This window comes from Ahaetulla prasina, chromosome 7 (assembly GCF_028640845.1).
Source record: "Ahaetulla prasina isolate Xishuangbanna chromosome 7, ASM2864084v1, whole genome shotgun sequence".
In the NCBI taxonomy this organism is placed as follows: Eukaryota; Metazoa; Chordata; class Lepidosauria; order Squamata; family Colubridae; genus Ahaetulla; species Ahaetulla prasina.
Genome location: NC_080545.1, coordinates 54,380,243 through 54,399,901, shown reverse-complemented (window position 1 = coordinate 54,399,901; position 19,659 = coordinate 54,380,243). Strand labels below are relative to the sequence as shown.

General features: G+C 41.0%; 1 protein-coding gene across 2 annotated transcripts in view; it reads left to right on the top strand.

Moving 5' to 3' along the window:
- LIN7A (lin-7 homolog A, crumbs cell polarity complex component) overlaps positions 1 to 17,783 on the top strand; it is a 58,642-nt gene extending 40,859 nt beyond the window's left edge. For both annotated transcript variants that reach the window (XM_058191546.1, XM_058191545.1), the window contains exons 3-6: positions 4,890 to 4,961; positions 12,864 to 13,073; positions 15,928 to 16,140; positions 17,346 to 17,783. In XM_058191546.1, the coding sequence (XP_058047529.1) occupies positions 4,902 to 4,961; positions 12,864 to 13,073; positions 15,928 to 16,140 (483 nt within the window). In that variant the 5' untranslated portion in view covers positions 4,890 to 4,901 and the 3' untranslated portion in view covers positions 17,346 to 17,783. The remainder of the gene's footprint in view (positions 1 to 4,889; positions 4,962 to 12,863; positions 13,074 to 15,927; positions 16,141 to 17,345) is intronic.
- The last annotated feature ends 1,876 nt before the right edge of the window (positions 17,784 to 19,659 follow it).

The following is a 19,659-nucleotide window of genomic DNA, read 5'->3' as shown; positions in this document are numbered from 1 at the left end:
GCAGATAATCCAATTGTGGAGGGGTCCTAAAATACCATAGGATTTTAGTTTTAGGAGAAGTTTATCATGTAATTCTGAGTCAAAAGCTTTACAGAAGTCTATATAGATTGTATCAATTGCTTTGCCTTGATCAAGATTTGTAGTCCATATGTTTTTGCAGTGAAGACGTTGTAAGTTACATGATAATTTTTTTCTGAAACCAAATTGTTTATTAGAGAGTAGGTTGTTTGTTTCTAGGTGGACGATAATGGATTGGTTGATGATTGATTCCATTACTTTGCAGATGACACAGCATAGAGAGATTGGTCTGTAATTTTTAACTAGGCTGGGGTCTCCTTTTTTGAAGACAGGGATGACTGTGGCTAGTGACCAAAGTTTAGGAAGGGAACTGGTCATGAAAGCTTTTTCAAAGATTATGCTTAGGGGTTCTGCTATATTAGTGGAAAGTTTTTTTAAGAAGTATGCACATAGTCCATCAGGCCCAATAGATAGAGATGGTTTCAGTTTGTGAAGAGCTTTTTCAACATTATCTTCTGTGAAGTCTATATGTGTTAGTTCATTGTACTCATGGGTTCTGATGATCCCAGCTGAGCCGCGCGCTCATCAGAGGCTTTCTTTAACTTTTAAAAGCATTTTTTGACCGAAGAAAAAATGCTTTTAAAAGTTAAAAAAACCAAAAAACCTCTGATAATCACGCGGCTGAGCTGGGGCGGGGGGGGCAGGGATTTTTGCTACCAGTTTTCTGAACCACCCGCCGCCATCGCTACCGGATCGGGTGATCTGGTCTGAACCGGGAGCATTTCACCCCTGCTTTGGAGGACTTTTTAGCTGGAGTTATCAGGAAGTGAACTGGAGAACTTCAGTAAGCCAGGTGTCAGTTCTTCATTGGATTATCATTTTTCTAACCAGTAGTAGGGAAAAAACTGATACAGATATTATTGTAGATTTTTCTTGTTCTTTATTCTTTTCTTTTTCTTCATTATGTTAATTTATTATATTGCTCTTATAGAAGGTATTTTGTTTAAGTCTCATACTCAATATTTTAAAATCATTGTTAAAATCATTACTTTATATCATTATCAATAATAAATGATTATTGGTGTGCCAGATTCCTGCTTGAGCATATATTACCCATATATATCACAAAAAGTCTGCAGATTAGCCTTTAAGAAACTAACTAAGGAGTTTATGGTCTTTGAAATTATGTCATTATTTTGTAGATATTATGTAATGTTTCATTACTTTATTAAAGTGCCTATGATTAATCACTTTAATTTGCCTAGGGTTCACAGCTTTAATAATTATGCACTTCCTTAGTTTAATGCATTCTTGCCTGTATGCCTCAAAGCAAGTGGTTCTATTTCCTGCACTCTTCATTATAACAACTGTTAGAAAAAACACAGCGAATCCAACTCAGATATGTCTATTTTTTTCATACTCAGGACAGTAATGGTTCTGAAGTAAAAAAAAACTTGGTGCATTGTTGTACCTGCTTCACCTTTTGAACATTCCAATATAATTCACTAACAAAAGAATTGGTATGTAGATTAAAGCTATTTATTTATCCTATTAATTAATAAAGAGCAAAATGAAACTTCCAAGATGTAAAGACAGCATACCTAATATTCTTATTAAAACAATAGGCCAAAGTCAGCATGCTTTAAAATACACTACTAGCATGATGTAAATCATTGGGCTTAAAATGTGATAATTTGGTTAATTGCATAGTTTAACTAGTGAACTTCATGACTGTCACAGCATTGAATATTTTCTTAGCCCAAATTTGATAACCCAAATTTCAGTTATTTCACACTGAAAGACACAGTTCAAACAAAATAACTTCAAGGAAAACAAAGAAAGTCCAGGTGCCTTTTGAAAAAACACCTTTGGGACAATCATGACTTGAGTGATCAAGAATCTCCATAGACACTTTGCCTACATTTAAGGATGGTTCAATACATTTTGCTGCTTGAAGCAAAGCATAAAATGGCGGCTTTTCATTTTAAGTGAGATTTGCCCCATTTTATGATTTTTTAGGTCGCATTTGTTAAGTGAATCATTGCAGTTATTAAGTTAGTAACACGGTTGTTAAGTGAATCTGGCTTCCCCATTGACTTTGCTTTTCAGTAGATTGCAAAAGGGGATCACGTGACCCTTGGAACTGCAACCGTCATAAATATGAACCAGTTGACAAGCATCCGAATGTAAATCACACATCCATGGGGATGCTGGAATGGTCATAAGTATGAAAAATGGTCAAAAATCACTTTTTTCAATGCCATTGTAACTTCAAACAGTCACTAAATCAGGGGTGAAATTCAACCAGTTCAGACTGGTTTGGGCGAACTGGATGCTAATTTTACATCTGGTTTGCCGAACCGGTAGTTGCAAGTTCTGGCTGACCCCACCCACCCCTCCCCACTCCTCCCAGGAGTCTCATTTTGGCTCATGTTGGATGCCAGGTAAGTGCAGGACAGAGGCACTGGAAGGGTGAAAATTGACTGTTCCAGGCTGTTTTTGCCCTCCTTGAGGAAAGCCTCCAGAGCCTGGGGAGGGCGAAAAATGGGCCTCCCAAGAGTCAGAAATGGGTCCGTTTCTGGCCTCGGAGAGCCTCTGGATCCTGTGGGAGGCCATTTTTGCCCTCCCAGAGGCTCGAGAAAAGCCTCCAGAGCCTGGGGAGGCAAAAACACCCCCCACCCTCAGCAGGAGGCTGAGTAGGCCACGCCCACCATGGCCACACCACCCAGCAACTGGTAGAGAACCGGTTGCTAAAATTTTTGAATCTCACCCTTGCGCTTAATGGAGTGTTGTAAGTTGAGGATTACCTGTATAGCACAGGGAGGTGAGACAAGAACAGTTTCTGCTGTATCAGTCCTCACTGTTTGCTGTATGGAATCTCTGGCTCATTTTCTCTTATAGGACTAAAACAAACCTACTGTTCGATTTCACTGAGGAATAATAAAGCAGACTTTAAAATATTTTAAAAATTAGTTGATGGCTTCCTAATTATCTGAACACCAGCATGTTGTTTACCTGAAGCACACATTCAAGTTAATGAAGGTATACAATCACAATGTGTCATATGACTAAGTTATGGTACATTAAATTAAACCAGAAATTACTAAGACTGAATTAATTATTTAACATTTGATTACAGTTACAAGATGATCGTTTGTAGCATGCATTAATTCAACTTATAGAAATAAAAACATCAGATCTTTTGCTTTTTCACATAACAGCAAAAATATGCAGACACATCTTAGTAAATATGCAGCAAATCTCACATCTTAGCAGTAACAAAAACACCTCTTGTTTTCCCCCCTCTAAATTACATTTGGAAATGAAGAACATTTTAAGGAAGAAATATTCCGATATTTATTTGCGTAAAGATTTCTATGATATCTTCTTATTGAAAATTTGACACTGAATCTTCAGTTTGGTTCAACATTTTGGGGCCACCATTTTACACATTTCTCTGGCTGATGAATTTTAGGGCTCTGTCAAAAGCCAATTATATTCCATAAGGTTATAATTTGTGCACTGTTTCATTAGCCTGCACTGAAACAACATTGTTGCCATTATGGATTCACGGATTTATTGTTACTGTTGGGCCATTGGAATTTGTAATTTTTCTGTATGGGGGAAATTTTTATCCAGATAGTGCATGCATTAAAAAAAATTGGTGACAGTTTATTCTGTGTGTTCTCTATGGCATTATCACTGATAATAACAATTTATATATATGATATATTTGACGTATTTTCAAATGTCTTTTTTTACTTGATTTGCTTTCTTTCCAATGCCATTGCTGTATTCAGAAAATAAATCCCTTGTAAAAAAAAAAAAGGTATTCCCTTAGTGAGCTTGGCAGATAATTCAGAATATGAGTATCCAAAATGAGTGATTAATTGTATATCTCCAAAACAGAAAAATGTTACCTCAAAAAAGAGAACAATTTTTGGCATAAAATTTGCAATTATGGTTTTATACTATACAGATAAGTACTGGAAATAATGTTTATTATCAAAATACGAGAAAAATGAGGCCTGTTGAACTACCAACTGGGAGTCAGATGATATGTAAATTTAATAAAGATGATTATATTTTATTATCTTATACCAGTGATACCTAACTTTTTTGCCATCGCGTGCCAGGAAGGAGGAGGTGGGGGGGATCACGCGCATGCATGCCCACACCCATAATTCTATGCGCTCTGCCCCCGGGCATGTGTGCACAACCCCCGCTTCCCCCCGTTCCAGGCATGTGGTGGCCCAGTAGGCCCGTTTTTCTCTCTCACCTGGCTCAAGAGCCTCTCTATGAGTCTGGGGAGGGCAAAACAGCCTTCACCCCGCCCCCCACCCCAGAGACCCTCCGGAGGGCAAAAACGGCCCGTTTTCCAACTTACATTTGGACAGGAAGTGACATTTTTTGCTATCTCCAGCCTCCAGAGACTCCTAGAGAGGCTCTGGAGGCTGGGTACATCAAAAAAGTCACTTTTTTGAGTTAATTCATTGAGTTTATTAGGCACATTTCACATAGTAATTAAAAATTGCAACAGAGTTGGATTTTGAAGGTATTTCCTCCCTAAATTAAATAATATTTGAATGTTTAGAAAATTGAAATTCTTCCATATCTTAAGGGTAGACATCTAGTACAGGAGAAATACTGTCCAAGCTTAGGTGACATAGGCAGTGTAGAAATCTAGTAAATAAATAAATTATTAGCAAAAGATACAGAAAGGTCCTTGGAGGTAAGTGTGTTGTACAGTGCAGTGCAGTGAGAAACTTCAAGGACATTAATGATTGGTAAAAGATTGGCACTAAATGTTTTGACTTGTGAAGATTGCACAGATTAATTTTCTTTTCATCATTCTCTTTGTATACCTTCAGGTATATCAATACATGCATGAAACCATAAATGTTAGTGGCTGCCCCGAATTCCGTGCCAGAGCTACCGCCAAGGTAAGACATTTGTAGTTTAAGGAGGTCTATTCTCCACATAGTCCAGTAATTGACTGTGCGCGTGTATGTTTCAGGTTTTCGTGTGTACACTATAAGAACATTTAGACATCAGTGGCAGCCCAGAGTCTAGAACCAGTGTGCTACTTCCCAGGTAACAATCATACCGGCAAGTTCAACATTTGTGCTACTCCTGTAGTTTTAAGAAAAGAGAATGCTATGTGTGGCCAAGAGGCATATTGGGGATGGGTGAGGGGATGGAGTGGATTGGAGTCACTTTCCAATCAAAGCTTCTACTTACTTACAATTAAATACTGACCATTAGCACTTATGACTAATTTCTCTAATAGATTCTACTTGTATAGTATGGCCAAAAATATAAGGCTACCAGTTTCAGAAGTGGTTAGCATGCATTTCCTCAACAGAAAAGCAGCAGAAACTCCTGAAAAATCTGATTTTAGATTAAAATGCTGTAAAAGTCCTTATAAATGAGTGTAAGCTCTCTGCATCAAAAGAAATGAAATTCTATGAAATAAATCTGAAATTTAATTTGCATTGAACAGAAATAAAAATTAGTAACAAAATAAGTATTTCTTCAAGAAAACAGTTCCCTTGTTTACTATTGATAAAACCTGAATGAATTTCAAATAGGCTCTCTGTAGGTGTGGTGAAGGGCTGGGGGAGTATAAAATACATAATACTAGAGAACAACCATTATTTGCAAGCCAGAATAATAAATGTTACTCTTCTTTTCACACTACAGCCAGCAACAGAATTATATTAATTTTAAATTGAGATAAGCTATGGAGGAAAGTTACAGAAGCCATATAGTATATTTAACATTAAATATATTGAAGGTAATTAAGATAATTTAAATTTTTTATTTATTTATTTATTTATTTATTTTATTTTATTTTATTTTGTCACAACAATATATGTAGGTATCATACAAAAAGATTATATAGTATATAAACACATATATGAGTAAATATAAGGAGGTATAATATATATATATATAGGAAGAAGAAAAGAATAATAAATAATAAATAATGTTCTTTCATTTGCTTATTGGGTAGATTACTTTTCTTCTAGAGGGGATTCAATTCGATCTAATATAAATGCTACAGATATGCAAGTTTTAATTTACTTGAGTCTAGAAAGATGTTTTTAGATTGTTTAACTTCATATAATAGACAATCCCCTTCATAGACAAGATTTAGCTTCTGCGCATGTCCAAGATGGCGCCGCCCTGCTGATCGGGGACGCGGCGACGGGCCTTTCCAGGCTCTTTTTGGGTCTGGGGGGGGCCTTAATACCATCATAGGCCCCCGCCCTGATGGAGGAAGATCCAGCCACCCGTAAATAGGGTGGCTGGGCGCTGTGCGACTCCGCGGGCGTTGGGAGAAGCCCGAGTCACGGCGAGTCACGGCGCCTCAGAGGAATCCTGGCGGCCTACGGGCGTCCCGACCCGCCACCAGCCTTTTTCGGCGGTTTGGCGGCGGCGGCGGCGGGGGTTAGGGGGGCGTTGGCAGCGCCCCCTGGACCCCTGCCTGGAAGACTTGGCCAGTGGAAGTTGAGGTTTGGAGTTTGGGCGTCTCCGGTGGCGATGGGAGGAGCCCCGGAGGGGCTGCGCCCCAATGAAGATCTGGAGGCCGCCCGGGCTCCATCGGCCCTTCAACCTGCGGTGGCGGGCGGCCTGGCCCTTCCCTCTCCGTCGGGCGTTGTCACTGGTGAGCCCTGGGTCTGCTGGCGGTTGGCGGCGGGTGTCCCCTCTCATCTAGGGAGCTCCAGTGGCCTGCTCGCGGTGGCGATGGGGGCGTTCAGTGGCGATGACCTGGCGGAGGCGGTGGCGGCGGCCTGCCCGGTGCTGAAGTGGCGGATGGCCCGATAGGCCCAGGGTGGCTGTGACCTTGCCCTAGTGGCGCGGATATGTGACAGCGCGGAGGAAGACCAGCGGGTCCAGCGGACACCCTCCACTATTTACCATCTTTATAACATCCCTACCATCGTGCCTCTCCCCTTTCTTCCTTAGTCCACCCCAGGTCGTTTGTATGGGGTGGTGAACTGACTGAGTCAGCGGTTTTGTCATCTACCGCACATGGATTATCTCGAACTATTTCCCATCAGGACAGACTGGTCATGGTCATTTTATCATCTGTTATGACTTTTGCTGCCAACTTGACCAGCCCAGGATGGGCCTTGCCGGACCGTCTCAGTGATGCGAACATTTACTGCGGCTGACCTTCTTGCCCTGCGAGATGCCCCTCTCTCATGGGTCTGGCCCTCAGATTATCGAGGCCCACCTTGAGGCAGGCTTTGGAGTCCCGAGAGGTGGCATGCGAAAATAGGAGGCTTAGGGTTTTTAATTGGCTGTTTTAATAGATTTTTAAGGGAGTTTTAAAGGGATTTTAAGGGGAAGGAAACCGGCGGGCTTGGGTTGGGGGTGGGAGGAAGGGTGGGTGTTGGGGTAACCCGTCGGGGAGTCCAGTTCCTGCACATGCTCGTGGCGGGGGTTGGTGGGTCCGAGGTCATGGGGAGTCGGTGTTCCATTGGTGGAGGTGGTGCTATTTCCACGGTAAGGGGAGGGGCAGATATGGCGGAAGTGGGGCTCATATCGTGTTAGGGGTGCGCTCGTGCTTACAGGCGATCGCGCCCGAGCCCTCAAACTTCTCCCGTTCCCGGATGGTCAGGATCCTCAGGGCCCTGGCCTTGGCTGATGTTATGCAATGCACGGTCCGTGGCCAATAAGGCCCCCTAATTCACGATCTTATTCAGGGGTGCCGCGGACCTTATGGGCGTTACGGAGACCTGGTTGGGCCCAGAAGGGGCGTGCCCTTGTTCAGATGTGCCCACGGGTTTCCGAGCATTTCATCAGCCGAGGGCCAGGGTAGGGGTGGTGGGGTGGCGGTTGTGATTAGAGAGTCTAGAGCCGAGGAGACCACTGTACCTCAGATTGCGGGTGCGAATCCCTCTTTGTGAGATGGGGTCATAGATGTCAGATGGGCTTGCTGGTGGCGTACCTGGCTCCTTGCTACGTGACAGCTGCCCTGCCCGAGCTCCTGGAGGTGCTTGCTGGGGTGGCAGTTGAGACCCCCAGACTTTTAGTCGTGGGGGACTTTAACTTGCCATCGTCCGGCTCGTCATCGACGGTAGCTCGGGAGTTCATGGCTTCCATGACGGCCTTGGACCTGACCCAAGTAGTTGATGGCCCTACTCACGTTGGGGTGGCACTCTGGACTTGATTTTTGTCTCTGGTCAGTGGTTGAGAGATCTGGACTTAAAGGAAATAGTCATTGAACCTTTGTCATGGTCAGATCACTCTCTTCTTCGTCTGGACTTTCTGACCGCCATTCATCACCGCAGGGAGACGGAGCCGACACGTTGGTTCCGTCCCAGGCGCCTGATGGACCGGAGGGTTCGGACGGAGCTTGGGCCATTTCCTGAGGGTCTGGCACACGGCTCGGCTGAGGAACTTGTTGCGGCCTGGGAACGGGCGCGGCGGGGCCTTAGACCGGGTCGTGCCTTTGCGACCTCTGACCCAGCGCGGGTCCCAACCAGCCCCTTGGTTCTCCGAGGAGCTGAGAGGGATGAAGCGCGGAGAAGGCGCCTAGAGAGTTCCTGGAGGTCTAGCCGTTCAGAAGCTGATCGGACACTAGTGAAGTCCTATACTAGGGCTTACCTAGTGGCAATGAGGGAAGCGGTACCTCGCCTCCTCCCTCATTGCATCGGCAGATAACCGCCCAGCCGCCCTGTTTGGGTGACCCGCTCCCTCCTACATCAGGGGAGCGGGATGACCCGATGCAGGGACGTGCTGAGGAGTTTAACGGTTATCTATACGATAAAATCGTTCAGCTCGGGATGGTTTGGACCAAGATTGCGGTGATCTGGTGAGACGGCTGAGGCGGTCTTGGTGACATTGTATGGGATGAGTTTGACCCTGTCGCTCCGAGGACATGGACAGGTTGTTGGGAGGCTAAATGCCACCACATGTTTACTGGACCCGTGCCCCTCCTGGTTGGTGCTGGCCACGCAGGAGGTGACACGAGGCTGGCTCCAGGCGATTCTGGCGCTTCTTTGGTGGAGGTGTCTTGCCTGCCGCCTTGAAAGAGGCGGTGGTGAGGCCTCTCCTCAAGAAGCCTACCCTGGATCCGGCTGTTTTAGGTAATTATCGTCCGGTCTCCAACCTTCGCTTGGCGAAGGTTGTAGAAATATGGTGGCATATCAGTTTCCTTGCACCTGGATGAAACTGTCTATCTAGACCCGTTCCAGTCCGGTTTCCGACCCGGTTACAGCACGGAGACGGCTTTGGTCGCGTTGGTGGATGATCTCTGGAGGGCCAGGGATAGGGGTTGTTCCTCTGCCCTGGTCCTATTAGACCTCTCAGCGGCTTTCGATACCATCGACCATGGTATCCTGCTGCGCCGATTGGAGGGATTGGGAGTGGGAGGCACCGTTTATCGGTGGTTCTCCTCCTATCTCTCCGACCGGTCGCAGTCGGTGTTGACAGGGGCAGAGGTCGGCCCGGGCGCCTCACTTGTGGGGTGCCGCGGGGTCGATTCTCTCGCCCCTTCTGTTTAACATCTACATGAAGCCGCTGGGTGAGATCATCAGTGGTTTCGTGTGAAGTACCAGCTGTATGCGGATGACACCCAGCTGTACTTTTCACACGGACCACCCCAACGAAGCTATCAAGTGCTGTCCCGGTGTCTGGAGGCCGTCGGGTCTGGATGGGGAGAAACAGGCTCAAGCTCAATCCCTCCAAGACAGAGTGGCTGTGGATGCGGCATCCCGGTACAGTCAGCTAAATCCGGCTGACCATCGGTGGCGAGTCACTGGCCCCGATGGAGAGGGTGCGCAACTTAGGCGTCCTCCTGGATGAGCGGCTGTCTCTAGAAGATCATTTGACGGCCGTCTCCAGGAGAGCGTTCTACCAGGTTCGCCTGGTGCGCCAGTTGCGCCTTTCTGGACCGGGAGGCCCTATGCACGGTCACTCACGCCTCGTGACGTCTCGCCTGGATTACTGCAACGCTCTCTACATGGGGCTCCCTTGAAGGGCATCCGGAGGCTACAGTTAGTCAGAATGCGGCTGCGGGTGATAGATGGAGCCCTCGTGGCTCCCGCATAACACCATCCTGCGCAGGCTGCACTGGCTACCTGTGGCCTTCGGGTGCGCTTCAAGGTTTTGGTGACCACCTTTAAAGCGCTCCATGGCATAGGGCCGGGTTATCTACGGGACCGCCTACTGCGACCAGATACCTCTCACCGACCCGTGCGCTCTCACAGGGAGGGACTCCTCAGGGTGCCGTCAGCTAGGCAGTGTCGTCTGGCGGCGCCCAGGAAGGGCCTTCTCTGTGGGGCTCCCGCCCTCTGGAACGAGCTCCCCAGGACTCCGTCAACTTCCGGACCTTGAACCTTCCGTCATGAGCTTAAGACACATTTATTCATCTGTGCAGGACTGGCTTAGATTTTAAATTTTATAGGGGTTTTAAATTGATTTTAATATTTATATTTCTATTTTTAATGATAGGGCATTGGAATAAGTTTTTTAAAGATTATTTTAATTTTGTGTATCGATGTTTTATATGCCTGTGAACCGCCCTGAGTCCTTTGGGAGATAGGGCGGTATATAAATTTAAATAATAATAATAATAATAATAATAATCCCCTTCATAGGGGATGCGGTGGCTCAGGGGCTAGGACGTTGAGCTTGTCAATCGAAAGGTCGGCAGCTCAGCGGTTCGAATCCCTAGTGCTGCCATGTAACAGGGTGAGCTCCCGTTACTTGTCCCAGCTTCTGCCAACCTAGCAGTTCAAAAGCATGTAAAAAATGCAAGTAAAAAATAGGGACCACCTTTGGTGGGAAGATAACAGCGTTCCGTGCACCTTTGGCGTTGAGTCATGCCAGCCACATGACCACGGAGACGTCTTTGGACAGCGCTGGCTCTTCGGCTTTGAAACAGAGATGAGCACCGCCCCCTAGAGTCGGTAATGACTAGCATGTATGTGCAAGGGGAACCTTTACCTTTACCTTTACTAACTTCATATAATATAGTGAAGTTAAAAATTGTCATCATATGGTATACTTAAAACTCTTAAGAAGGTCTGCCATTCTCATTTCTTATTCATATGAAACAGGAGGATTGTACAGCAATGTTTCAATATTACAGTATTTCCTGGTTATTTCTGGGCTGTCTGCATTGCATTTTCCTTATGCATTTATGTCTGGCATGCATGATGACAAATTTTGCATGGTAATATATATTGTATATGTAATTAAGACTGTTCATTCATGCTATCAAAATCCATCGATTAAATGGGATCCCAATGAAATTTAGCTATCCTTTTACTCTAGGAGATTTAAGACTCATGGAAACGATGCAGCTGAAATTAACCACCATTGTGGGATTATATGCACATTTGATTTGAAGGCAACTTTATCAATTCTCAGAATCAAATGAACTTTCTGAATTGAGTTCATGATTTGAACTAAATCATAAAAGTTGATGTCATCTTATCATTTTTTTCTGAAAACATTCAGCTGAATACAGAAATTTGAACTGAACCAATTTAACTTTCAACTCATCAAATCAAATTCAATTAATGATTCAAATTGGATCAGAGCCTATCTTTACACCCTACTGCCTAGTCTCATATAGTTCAGTATACATGCTGTCTCCTGTTTAAATCAATGAAAGAGTTAATTGAGTATATTCTGCTTTTTGTTTCAATAAATCAAATAAGTGCTCAGTTATGTAGAGCACTCTGATAAAAAGTTACTATTTTCACAATTTAAAATTGTTTTTAAAAATTATACTCCCCTCCCTAAAGTTAAATTAAATTAAAACCCGTATTCAGGTTGAGCTTCTACTGATTCTTTTAGCTACTGTTAGAATTTAGGAAACCTTTAACATTATATTGGCTATATGTTCAAAGCTTTCATATTTTAAAAGATAATTAAACTTTATAATACCGCTGCATGTTCCACTGCAATATAAAGGACTCTAGTATCATATGCCTCTTCAGCCTTAAGAATTGCTTTGATTTGCATCTCTTCATTCTGCTTAACCAAGCGTTCAATAAAAAGTAAAACAAAATTCAGAAAGAAGAAAAGCATCTTTTGAAATCTGCTTACATAGGAAGGAAATGTGTTCAAAATAGCCAATAAGGATTTGAGTACATATATACATACTAATCATACCATTCCCTTTTCAGAAAAGGAAATTTATGTTGCGAGTATTAGTGTCTAAATTGAATTGGGGATCATCTGCTAGAGAACATAGAATTATTTCCATTTCTCTGTAAAAGCTACTTACAGGTAAAAATAATCTGATGTTTAAGTTCAAGCTCAAAGCCTTTATTGTCATTGTACATCATGTATACAACGAAATTCGTTCAGCCTCTACTGGTGCAGTTCATACAAGAATACAAGACAACATGAATAATATAAAGAATAATCCTTATACAAAGTCATATGTTTCCATATGCACATATGTACGTACATATGTACATATTTATGGATGTAAAACTCCATATTCCCTGAGTTTCCCTTTCAAAAAATTCTTCTACATATAGAACATAGAGCCATTGTGTGATATGAATTGCATTGACATAATTGCAAATAACCACATATACCACATATACAGGAGTTCCGCCTGAGCATACTGTACATGGAACAGAGACCTTGAGTTTTAAGCATTCCGATCCTTAGAATAATACCACTGGGATATAACTGTACGCAGATCTCTTGGGTACAGCAATATTACATTTTATTAGGTTTTTTAAATGAAGCAATTAAAGAAACAAATTTTAAAGCATCGTTCTTATGAATACATATTTGAAACAAATGAGCAGAAGTGCTCCTAACCGTGTTCATAATATGTTTAAAAATTGCATTTTCCCCCCTAGGCAACAGTTGCTGCATTTGCAGCTAGTGAAGGGCATTCTCATCCCCGAGTGGTAGAACTGCCAAAGACGGATGAAGGCCTTGGCTTTAACGTAATGGGAGGAAAAGAACAAAATTCTCCTATTTATATTTCTCGCATAATTCCTGGAGGAGTAGCTGAGAAGCATGGAGGACTCAAACGGGGAGACCAGCTGCTTTCTGTTAATGGAGTGGTATGTGAACACATTCCGATTTTATTAATTCTGCTTATTTAAACTGCTTCAGACTGAAAAAAAATCTGGATGACTACTGCAGTATTTTTGCTGTCTTCTAGTAATATTCAGAATTTTGCAACCCAGATCTGGTAGTTCTAGTGTGCATACAAAAAATACACATTCAGAAACCTTTGGAGAATTTTTTAGTCTCCCTGTGACATCTTAGTTTGCAAGTGACTATTATTCAGCAAGAAATCCAAAGGGCGGTTCCACCATGCAATTGCCCAACTAGCATATATTAATATATGATTTTATTTATGGTTTAGTTGAAATGAGTTTTTATTTCCAATACAGAAGGTATCATAGCAAAATTCAGAGACTGTCATCTTCTTTATTCATTGTATATTAGAAGAATGTTTTGCATACAGAAAGTGAAGCATGGCTATTGGCCGTTACTAATATTTAATGACTCCATCCCCTACCTTTTTCACAATAATGCATTGATCCTGAACAAGAAAGTCTGTGCACAAACAGGGGTGAAATTCAGCAGATTCTGAAAGGTTTTGGAGAACCGGTAGCGGAAATTTTGAGTAGTTCGGAGAACCAGCAAATACCACCTCTTACTGGCCCCAGAGTGGGGTGGGAATGGAGATTTTGCAGTATCCTTCCCCTGCCACACCCACCAAGCCATGCCACGCCCACCAAGCTATGTCCACAGAACCAGTAGTAAAAAATTTGGATTTCACCACTGTACACAAAGATTTTGCAAGTACTGGAATTCAAATGGTCTGAGTCTCATCCAGGCTCAGTTCATTGATGTTGAGAGATAGTAAGCATCAAACTTAAAAGACTTTAGTCATGACAAGTCTCTGATGATATAAATGCTTGATGCTTCAGCTTCAAACTCAAGACTTCAGCTGCACATTTTGATTCATTTACATACATGGAGCTTTTGTATCTATAGTCCTATACCAATGCTTCAAACATTTTGAAGTTACATATCGCAAATTGACAACTGAACTGCCTTCACACCATTTTCATTCTGAAAGACAAAGAAATCGAAATGATACTCAAAGATGCAGTGCTAGGTGTTGTCACCCTTAAAGCTTTACATAACATTGCACTTTGCTACTTCTAGGACCATCTCTTCCTAGTGGTTTATGCTATCCCAGAGTGAGCATGTTCTCGGTGCCACTGCAAAGCGCTGTCATTTTGCACCTTCTTTTCTATGGCACTTGTCCTATGGAATAGTGTCCCCTCTGAAATATGGACAGCCCCGACTCCACCAGCCTTTTGGAAAGTTATGAAAGCCTGGCTCCTCCCCAAGCACTGGAGTTAGGTTGTTGATGGGGGAGCTTTGGCAGGAGTGTGTGTTGTTTAATTGGGGTCATGGGGGCTCATGTGGTTAGGACACTGAATCAAAAGACCACTAATTGGTTGAAAGCTCTGCAGTTTGAAACCCAGGAGTAAGCCACATGACAGAATGAACCCCCCTCAATTTGCCTTAGCACCTGTTCACCTAGCAGTTCGAAAGCATGCAAATGCAAGTAGATAAATCGGTACCATGGTTGGAGGGAAAATAACAGGAACATGAAAGGAGCCACCTCGGACATCCCTGTGGCAACAGTGATGTCACCGGCTAATCCTTTCAACCTGGAAGTGCCTTAGTAGTAGGTGCTTCCAACAGAAATGTGGAAATAGTAGTAGTAGTAATGTTTAATGGTTGGGGTTTTTATTTATTTATTTTGTCAAACACAACAATATATATAAGTATAAGCATGAAATAACCACACAAAATGAATACAACCAAAGGGAACATTAGGACAGGAACGGTAGGCATGCTGGTGCTCTTATGCACACCCCTTACTGAGGTGTTACTTACTCAGTTTTACTGAGCTTCAATGCAATTTTAGCTGACTTTTTGCTGTAATGAAATTCTTTGTTATTATTGTGTTTGTTACTTAGATTTTATTGGCTAGAGAGGTAGCCATATAAGTAGAGTAAATAAATATATCATGAATGAAGGTGAATATACATGTCCTATGATAATGTTGCAGGATCCAGTCGGTACTTGGGAGGTGAGGGATTGACAGCAAACAAAAGCCAACAACTTAATAGCCAGCTGTCAACACCCCAAGTAATATCTAAAAAGCCACACACAACATGTACCATATAAATACCACACAGAGAACAGTCTAGCACACACTCTGCTAGGGAGATGTTTCCTGAAGATAGGCTCCAGTACAGGTCCAAAAGCTCAGAAGACAAAACCTCTGGTTCTGGTGACCAGTTCAGACTGGATCCTGCATATAAATATATCACACATTTTTTTCTACTTGGAGGATTTTGATGATGCAGTTTCAGCTCGGTTGATTTTGCCTTTCTTTTTCCTTTTCCACTGGAAAAGCAATAACAATAACAGTAGCACTTAGACTTAAATACCACTTCACAGTGCTTTACAACCCTCTCTAAATGATATTCAGTGTCAGCATATTGCCCCCAACAACCTGGGTCCTCGTTTTACCCACCTCGGAAGGATGGAAGGCTGAGTTAACCTTGAGCCAGTAAGACTCGAACTGCCAAACTGCTGGCAGCCAGCAGTCAGCAGAATTAACCTGCAGTACTGCATTCTAACCACTGCACCACCACGGCTCTTAGCAATAGAGTAACAAAGATACACTTTAGAGTAGCTACTTCCTTAGGATCTAAAATGTTAGACAAGGGGATAGGCCTAACTACAGACTCCAAAGCTATAGTTGGGGAGACCTAGTGGGACCAGGTTGTGCCATAGTATAGTTTTTTTCTTTCTTACTCATAGTTCTAAAGCTGAAAGCCTCTTGCTTTTTGCTATTTTTAAACATCCCACAACCAGAGTGTGGAAGGAGAACATCATGAGAAAGCAGTGGAACTTCTGAAGGCTGCTAAGGACAGTGTAAAGTTGGTGGTGCGTTACACTCCCAAAGTTTTAGATGAGATGGAAGCTCGCTTTGAAAAACTGAGGACAGCACGGCGTAGACAACAGCAACAGTTGTTAATTCAGCAGCAACAGCAGCAGCAAAATGCACAGCAGAATCATATGTCATAGGTGAGTGTTTGTCTGTCTTATTTTAACTAGATCTTTCTTTAATTGAATTACCAGATGTTGGTCTGCCTCATTTACAGACATATATAGTCCCCCATTTCCCAACATTCTAAATAAAAAATAATTCAGGGACTAAAATATCTGTTTCTGACTTGTTCATTCTGCTGTGTATAACAGGGGTGCCCAAACCCCAGTCTGCAGCCCATTGGGAACCAGTCCACACAAGTGACACATTTGCACAAGTGGCACCAGCACACAAAAACCATCCCCTCCATGTTGTAAGGGGGAGGGGGGCAAATAATGTCATGTGTATTATGACATTGTGAAAATGGTGCAAATCATGTTATTTGTGTCCATTCAGTGATGCAGCTCATGCCAATTATATAATTCATGCTATTTGTTCAATGATTTCATAATGTACATCTTGATAGGAAGGCTTGTAGTAGCTACCTAAAAAAATAAGCATCATCTGAAATTAGGCAGTAGCTGATTCCATGCACTGTGTTAACCCTAATGTCTTAGCATGATTTTATAATCAATTATTGTAATTAATAAAGCATTATTTCTCACCTAGTATATAGACAAGGACAGTATAGTTTAATCCAAAAAATCTTGATTGGAACAAAACATAAATGCATATGATCACGTAAAGCCAGGCATTATATTGCTTTAAAAAAACTTTCTAATCATTTCTAATATTAATTAAGCTGATATTGCTAATTTCTGTGCGTATATATTTTGCTTTTAGATTCCCAATCTCAACTATAATTATAAGGGCTTTTAGAAATTAAACCACAATTTTCAATTATGTGTTATGCCCATTTTTATTCCACCTTTATTATATTTGTAAACAACTCAAGGGAGCAAACAAACCTAATATTTCTTCCTTCTCCTATTTTCACCACAACCCTGTTAGGTAAATTGGTCTGAAAGAGAGTGATTGCTTCAAAATCAGCCAGCTGGCTTTTATGCCTAACCTGGGACTAGAACTGCTAGTTTCTAGGTTGATGCCTTAATCACTATATGATATATTTAATTTAATAATAAAAAGAAAGAATTGCTCTAATTATTACTGCAGTACTGCCAGAAGTTTTGTAACGTAAGCCCATACATGCATTTAAAAAATAATAATGAGAAATTAAAGTAATTGAGAATGTCAGTCCATTTATGCTTTTGACGGTTTATATACTTTTGTTGTTTAATTATAGATGGCTATCAAGAAAGACTTTCTAAACCAAGAATGTAACAACTTAATAGCAAAGCTGTGCTTTGTATTCCAACTTTACAATAAAGAGCAAGAGCAACTGTGTTCACCAGCAAACTGTGCAAAATTACAATAAGAACGGTTTGGGAAGTCAGCAGCATAATCAACTCTGCATGATTTTTCCCAGAATTGGACCTAGGATGAAAGGTTTATTTGAGTCTTCTTTTGTATGGTAAGGTTCTCATGATGACAACTTGTTAACAAAATTCAAGAATATTCTGAGAAATCACGATCATTATGTATGTGTGTGTGGCCCAATTCTGTATTCTTTACAATGAAATTCAAATGAGAATTTGCCAAATCAGTGTAAGATTGGTCCCCATTAAGAAGGAAGACTATCCTGGGTTTGTGGCCCTTTTGCAGTTGTAATCTTTCTTTTAAAATATAAGTGATAGACTATATATATATATATATATATATATACATATAAATATATATATATATATATATATATATATATATATATATATATATATATATATATATATATATAGCAAAGCCCATCAGATTGTACATTCCCATCAAAAGCAAGGCATTATGGACAAATATATTCCGTATCTGCATGTTATTATATTGCTTAATAGTTTCCTTCACAATCATATAGAGTTGTTTCATCCAAATTAACATAATTTTCCATTTTTTCTTCTGCATAATTTTTTTTTCTTAAAGTTACAATGTTTTGTTGATTAGTCAATTGAGTTGATGAGGTATGGGATAAAAAGGAGATTATTAATTAAACTATTAATTACTTTTAAAGTGATTTACTTATCAATTCATAGGTGATAGGCGCTATCCTAAAGTAGTAATTCATCTTCCCCTTTACATAAGAATATTTAAAGGAGAAATGCCGATAGTAAGAAGGAATGATGATGCTTCTGCTTCAGTGCAAACTATGTCACAAGTTTAAACTGTCTGAAACAGATGAGATTTCTTTTAAAAGCTATTTAGCTTTAGGCTTTGGACCTTTTTCATATATTACATGAAGATATGTAGGTCTCAGGTCAGAATCATACACATCAGATGTGTTAGGATTGTCTTTAGCGTTCTGACTGGAAATTCTGGAAATTTCAGTTATAATACATTTGGTGAGCATTTGATTGGGGATAGCTGCTATACCTTTGAAACAATCCTACTAAATAAAGAAGACTCCGTTTTGAATAAATACACATAGTAGGCCATGCCAGGTAATCACACTTTGTCTTGAGGTAAGATTTTTTGTCACAGATTTCCTGCATGCCCAGTACCAGAAAGAGGCTTGAACAATAATCTTTCCAGCTAATAAATAAGCCATGGTGGATTTGAGATGCAACTCAAAGTGAAGCTATGTGGTGACCTAAATCCACTCTTTATAAGTGGGTTATGTTCCTTTGTGAAGTAGCTTCAAAGGGCTGCTTCAAGCTTATGACACTAACAAAGTTAATCAGTCTTTTCACACTTGTACAACCTCACCTTACAGTATTTGAGTATGCAAACTTTCATATGCAAAAGTTATGCAGATGTATTCAATTAATTAATCAAGTCATCAAGTAAAATATCTTTGATTTGATGGAGTTCTTATTTGTATGCCATTCCATTTGTAGATAAAATTCTTATTCCTGGAGAATACCAGGCACAAGTTTAATTCTATCTTTTGTGAGCAGTAAGATTAGAAAACTGTATTTTTGAACATAGGCATTCCTATTATATCTATTATAGTTATATCCCTGAATCTAAACTAAGTATACAGTATATTGATAAGATATATATAGAGAGAGATTGTTATCTAATATATATGCATATGTTGTCAGAATATATTGGTTTCAGATGTAGGTTCTGTACTTACTGTATATTGCAAACATTTTTGAGATGATGTTAAAATAACTAATAGTATCTCACAATTTTATCTATTTTTCCAATATATTTATTTCTGATGTTGTTAGATTTAGTATTAAAACATATAGCAGAAACTTCTTTTTGTGTAACAATGCAGCTTTCCCAATGTGGTATGCTTTAGATGTGTTTGCATTACAAGTCCCAAAAATTCTGGCTAATATAGCTATACTTCCTTTTCTGGAAGGCACCACCTAGTGTGACTTAGCATACAGGACTCTTGTGCAGATTATAGCTGGACAATTGATTTAAACATTATAATTAACTAATTTTATTGTCAAAATGAGAAGATATGTGCACCAAAGAGGCACGAATGTTTTTGATGTAATGTTAGCTTTAGTTAAGTAGATTAGTTCAGCACCTGACTCCATTCATAGATATAAAATTTG